A 5,448-nucleotide genomic window follows, 5' to 3' on the forward strand; every position below is an offset into this window, starting at 1 on the left:
GAACTTGGTTACCGCCGGCAGTGAGGCTGAGTCGTGGTTGCAGCAAGGAGAGTTTAACAGTCTCCTCCGCCTTCTGAAGTTGTTGTTGTGTAAGCCTTTGCCTGGATCTGAGTGATTATTAGGGGATTGAGTAGATTGCAAAAGGAGACTCAAAAGGGGAAAAAAGAATTGGAGAGAAGAACTACAAGGAGAACTACAGAAACAAAGGGAACAAGAGACGGGATCTAGGGTCGAGGTGCCCCGACGCCGGCGAGTAGGAACCCCACCAGCGTCAGAGGAAATTGGAGATAGCGGCGCCGCGATACTCAAGTTTTGGGAGAGAAACTAGGGTTTTGTCAATTGTCGCTTCTCTTATTGTTTTCAATAGAACTGTAAGCATAATCCGTCCTTTCTTCATTCAACTGATGATCCATGTTTGTCCATTGTGACTCACACTCTTAATGGCTCGAATTATATATAACAGATGCTCTATTGCTACGCAGATGAGTCTAGGATCAATACCTAGGGCAGGCAAGGATGATAGCTCATTTAAGATTTGTAATAGTATGTTGAAGGCATGAATTTTGAATGTGGTGAATCACTTGAACTCGCAACATATTACACCAATAAGAAGATTCTTTGGGAACGATCGTAAGAAAAAAAAGAAGATTCTTTGGGAATAATTGGCTAATACCATGAGTCTCACTATGAAACAGTGTGATTGTGAGCATGGGAAGGAATTGATGAAAGAAGCTGAAACTAGTCGGATAATACATTATTTCATGGGATTGAATGACAGCTTTGCAAACATAAGAGGTAAAATTTTGAATATGAAACCAAGGCCATGGTTGATTGTCATATACAATATACTTGATCAAGATGAGAATTAGAGGTTAGTAAAGAGAGGGCTATTCACTATGTACCTTTGTCACCCTACCAAATGGTTACACTGGATAATGGGCATATGATTAATTCAATTAATTGATATGGCCCTGATTGCTACAAGATTTTTAAGATTTAAAAAAATATTAAAGCCTTGACAGCCATTTATTTGTCAATCATACTTTTTTTACTTTATTTTTTTTAAAGCTTTGTAAGTCACTTATTTTTTTCCTTCCTTGTTTTCTCAAAAATTTTAAAGCGTCAAAACTATTTTAATAATAATTATTTTTATTTTCATTATCATCATTTTAATAATAAAAGTAACAGCTTCAATTTTAAAAGTATTTGTTACCAATCAAATTTAACAGTTAAAGTTTCTACATTCAAAGCATCTACAACCAAATTCTCTACAGCTAAAAATTTAAAGTTAAAGTCTTTACAACCATAAGTAACAGCTGTTACCAATCGGGGCTATTATTGTCTCTCTTTACAATGTTCTTTTTACACCTGATTTCAAATTTAATTTGATAAATGTTAGTGTATTAATAAAAGCTTTAGAAACTAAAGTTAGTTTTAGATATCATCTCCACGGTTCACCACCAGAACACACTTTTTCATTATTAATATCATCTTAATTTTAAATTCTTTAAAAAAAACTGGAAAAACCAAATGAAACTTTTTAATTTGAAAGCATAATCAAGATTCTTATTTATTCTTATTTGGAATCATTTTGGTTAGTATGATTTTAATTTACTATAATCAATCAATGTGAGACATTGTATACACATAATTTTACTCTAAACTAAAAGCATATATTACTCTAAATCATTTTTTAGTTTTTTCAACCAATGTGAGACATTGTATACACATAATTTTAATTTATCGATTGAGTAATATATGTATGTGTTTAGAATTTTTGAATTACATCATATGTAGAAAAAATCATAAATTTTATTATATAATATTTTAAATAAAAAATAAATTTAAGTGAAATACTACAAACAAATCATAATATAAAGTCATTTAATTATCGCTTTAGAAACTGACATTAGTATAGAAAAAAGAAGAAATTTATTGACGGTCATTTATTAAACCAACGTAAGTTAAAATTGAATTTAATTAATTATTAGTGTCACTTTAATACTTGACGTTATGTTATTAGTGTCACCTTAATACTGACGTTGTGATATTTTAAAACTGACTTGAAAATTCTTATTTTTTCTTGCAGAAAAAGGAGAATCACATTTTATGTTTTAATTAAGTTGAGAGATTTTTTTTATCTTTTAAATATTATTTATAATTAAATTCGAAGTTTTAATAACTAATATTAAAGATAATTGTATGCACTGTAAATAAATTTGAAGGGTGTTTTTTCCAAATGTAATTAAAAATGTATTATCTACTCTTGCATCATCGATTGTATGCAATTGATGATGACACTTGTCAGAAATTAACCTAATCATTATAATCATTAGGTTATCATTGGCTTTGATATATAAAGACAGTGTGATGTAATTGATAAAGATAAGAATGAAGATATACTTTTGAGTCTCTCTTCAAACGTCATTTATTTGGAATAATATGTCATACAAAGTTATGAAACAAGCAATACGAGATTATGTCTGAATGTGATTATTGAAGACAACTTTACATTCTATTCTACTATATTTCAATTATTAAATATGGTGCGGATAAAATAACTATCAAAAAAACTTTTTTACAGTATTACTGGTAACAAAATATTATTTTGAAGTAGGATTGTGTTCTTCGACAAATTTAAAAGATTAGCAGTAATTTGTTTTAACATTTTCTGAGTCATTAATTATATATTGTATGTGAAGAAATTTTTTTTTGGACCGCCCTTCACCGACGCTGCCCATTCACAATCACAACTCTTTTGTAATTGCTCATTAATTTAAGGATTAATTTAACAAAAGAAGACTCCCTCCCTAATCACACATGACTTTGAACGTTGACTTGAGACTTCAAATAGCTTTTCGTCTCTTTGAAAACCTGTTTAGTGTTTAGTGATATGAATAAAAGTTAAAAGAACTGTTGGGACGTCACATTAAATAAGAAAATTCAAATTCTTTAATGCTGAAAAGAAAGCGGTCTGGGGCCATCAGGCTTGGCAAATAATTTTCCTATGCTCATCTCTTTAAAAAGCCTCCTTCTGAAAATGAGATGGCATTACTAATCTAAAGAACCTTGTATAATCATGAGGTTGTTTCTTTTACTTGTTTTCTATACTCTCATCTTACTTAAAAATGTGGATGTGGGTTTTGCTGATGAAGCGTCCAGGGTAGATGGTGATAGGCAAGCATTACTTGCGTTGAAGTCTCAAGTTTCTAAAAACAGACGAGTAGTATTGGCCTCGTGGAACCACTCTATTCAGCTCTGCGAGTGGTCTCATGTTACATGTGGCCGCAAACACAAAAGAGTTACTGGTTTAGACCTTGGAGGGTTGCAACTTGGTGGGATCATCTTGCCTTCTATCGGTAATCTTTCTTTTCTCAGAGTACTTAATCTTGGAGATAACTCTTTTAGTGGTACCATCCCAAAAGAGTTGGGAATGTTGTTCAGGCTTGAAAAGTTGAACATGAGCTACAATACTCTTGAAGGAGTAATTCCAAGCCTGTCTAACTGCTCTAGATTGGTGACCCTTGATTTAACCTCAAACCGTCTTATACATGGTTTACCTTCCGAGCTAGGATCGTTATCTAGCCTTAAAATCTTGCTTCTATCTAAAAACAACCTTTCAGGGACGTTTCCCACATCTTTTGGAAACCTAACATCTCTCCGTCAACTTTCCATTGCATATAATCATATGGAGGGGGAAGTTCCAGATTACATAGGTAGATTAACCAATATGATTTATCTCCAAATTTCGAAAAACAATCTCTCAGGTGTTTTCCCTCCAGAAATATACAACCTGTCCTCACTTAGGTTTTTATCCATTGTTGGCAATCACTTGTCGGGTAGTCTTAGGCCCGAATTTGGAAATATGCTTCCAAATCTTGAGGAGTTGTATTTGGGGATGAATTCTTTTTCAGGAGATCTTCCCAAAACAATGTCCAATATCTCAACCCTTACACGTCTAGAGATGGGACAAAACTTTTTCACTGGATCTATCCCCGTTAGTTTTGGAACATTACACAATATTCAAATGTTGGGGCTTAATGAGAATTCTTTTGGAAACAACTCAGTTGGTGATCTGGATTTTCTTAGTGCTTTGGTAAATTGCACTCAGCTGCAAGTCTTGGATGTTGGTTACAACAGACTTGGAGGTGATCTGCCAATCTTTGTAGCCAATCTTTCTAACGAGTTGACCGAAATGGGCCTCGGAGGAAATCTCATATCTGGAGGCATTCCTCATGACATTGGGAATCTCATAAACCTACAATCACTTGGCATGGAAAAAAATTTGTTGACAGGAGGAATACCTACCTCTCTTGGAAAGCTTTTGGGGTTGCATGAAATTTTATTGAATTCAAATAGACTGTCAGGAGAGATACCAGCAAATCTCGGAAACATCACTCGGTTAGAAAACCTGAATTTGTTTGACAATAGTTTCCAAGGGAGCATTCCTCCAAGTCTTGGAAAATGTCAGTTTCTTTTACACCTTCACGTCGGATCAAATAGATTAAGCGGGACTATACCTCAAGAAATCATGCTAATAGAGTCTCTTATTTTGTTGTATATATCAAAAAACTTGTTGACTGGACCGTTTCCAAAAGATGTTGGAAGATTAAAATTCCTTGTTTTGCTATCGGCTGGAAACAATAGATTTCATGGAAACATCCCAGAGACCTTAGGGAGTTGTCTCTCGATGGAAAGAATTTCCCTGCAAGGAAACAGATTCGATGGAGCCATTCCAGATATCAGAAACTTGAGAGCTCTCAAACTCTTTAATTTATCGAATAACGATTTGTCCGGCAGTATACCTGAGTACCTAGCGAATTTTCCCTCGTTAGAGTATTTAGATCTCTCTGTTAACAACTTTGAAGGAATAGTTCCAACAAAAGGATTGTTTCAAACTCCTGAAAAATTTTCAGTATCTGGTAATGGAAAGCTTTGTGGAGGCATCCCTGAACTAAAGTTAAGGCCATGCCCTCTAAACTACGTTTCAAGGGCAAGAAGACATCCGTCAAACAGAAAGAAAATTTTCATCGGTGTCAGTGTTGGTGTAGCTTCTCTTTTGTTGTCACTGTTTGCTCTGAGTCTACTATACATGGTTATGAAACGTAAGAAGAAAGACGGTGCAAACAACGCCGACAACTTGCTGTCAGTGTCTCCGTTCTATGAAAGGATAAGTTATGAGGAGCTTCGAAGAGCGACTTGCGAGTTCTCATCAAGCAATTTGATTGGTTCAGGAAACTTTAGCTCTGTTTTTAAAGGGTTGCTTGGTCCCGAGTCCAAAGCTGTTGCAGTTAAAGTTCTGAATCTCCAAAAGCATGGGGCAGCCAAGAGCTTTATGGCGGAATGTGAAGCCTTGAAAAGTATAAGGCATCGAAACCTTGTGAAACTAGTGACAGCTTGTGCAAGCATTGATTTCAATGGAAATGAATTCAAAGCTCTTGTGTACGA

At 34.5% G+C, this 5,448-nt stretch overlaps 1 protein-coding gene across 2 annotated transcripts in view; it reads left to right on the forward strand.

The window, feature by feature from the left end:
- LOC104725067 (putative receptor-like protein kinase At3g47110) overlaps window positions 3,024-5,448 on the forward strand; it is a 10,772-nt gene continuing 8,347 nt past the window's right edge. The window contains exon 1 of one of the 2 annotated variants that reach the window (XM_019235261.1): window positions 3,024-5,448. In XM_019235261.1, coding sequence (XP_019090806.1) covers window positions 3,080-5,448 — 2,369 coding nt within the window. In that variant the 5' untranslated portion in view covers window positions 3,024-3,079. The other variant, XM_010443672.2, reaches the window with a different exon arrangement.

This window comes from Camelina sativa, chromosome 2, assembly GCF_000633955.1.
Source record: "Camelina sativa cultivar DH55 chromosome 2, Cs, whole genome shotgun sequence".
In the NCBI taxonomy this organism is placed as follows: domain Eukaryota; kingdom Viridiplantae; phylum Streptophyta; class Magnoliopsida; order Brassicales; family Brassicaceae; genus Camelina; species Camelina sativa.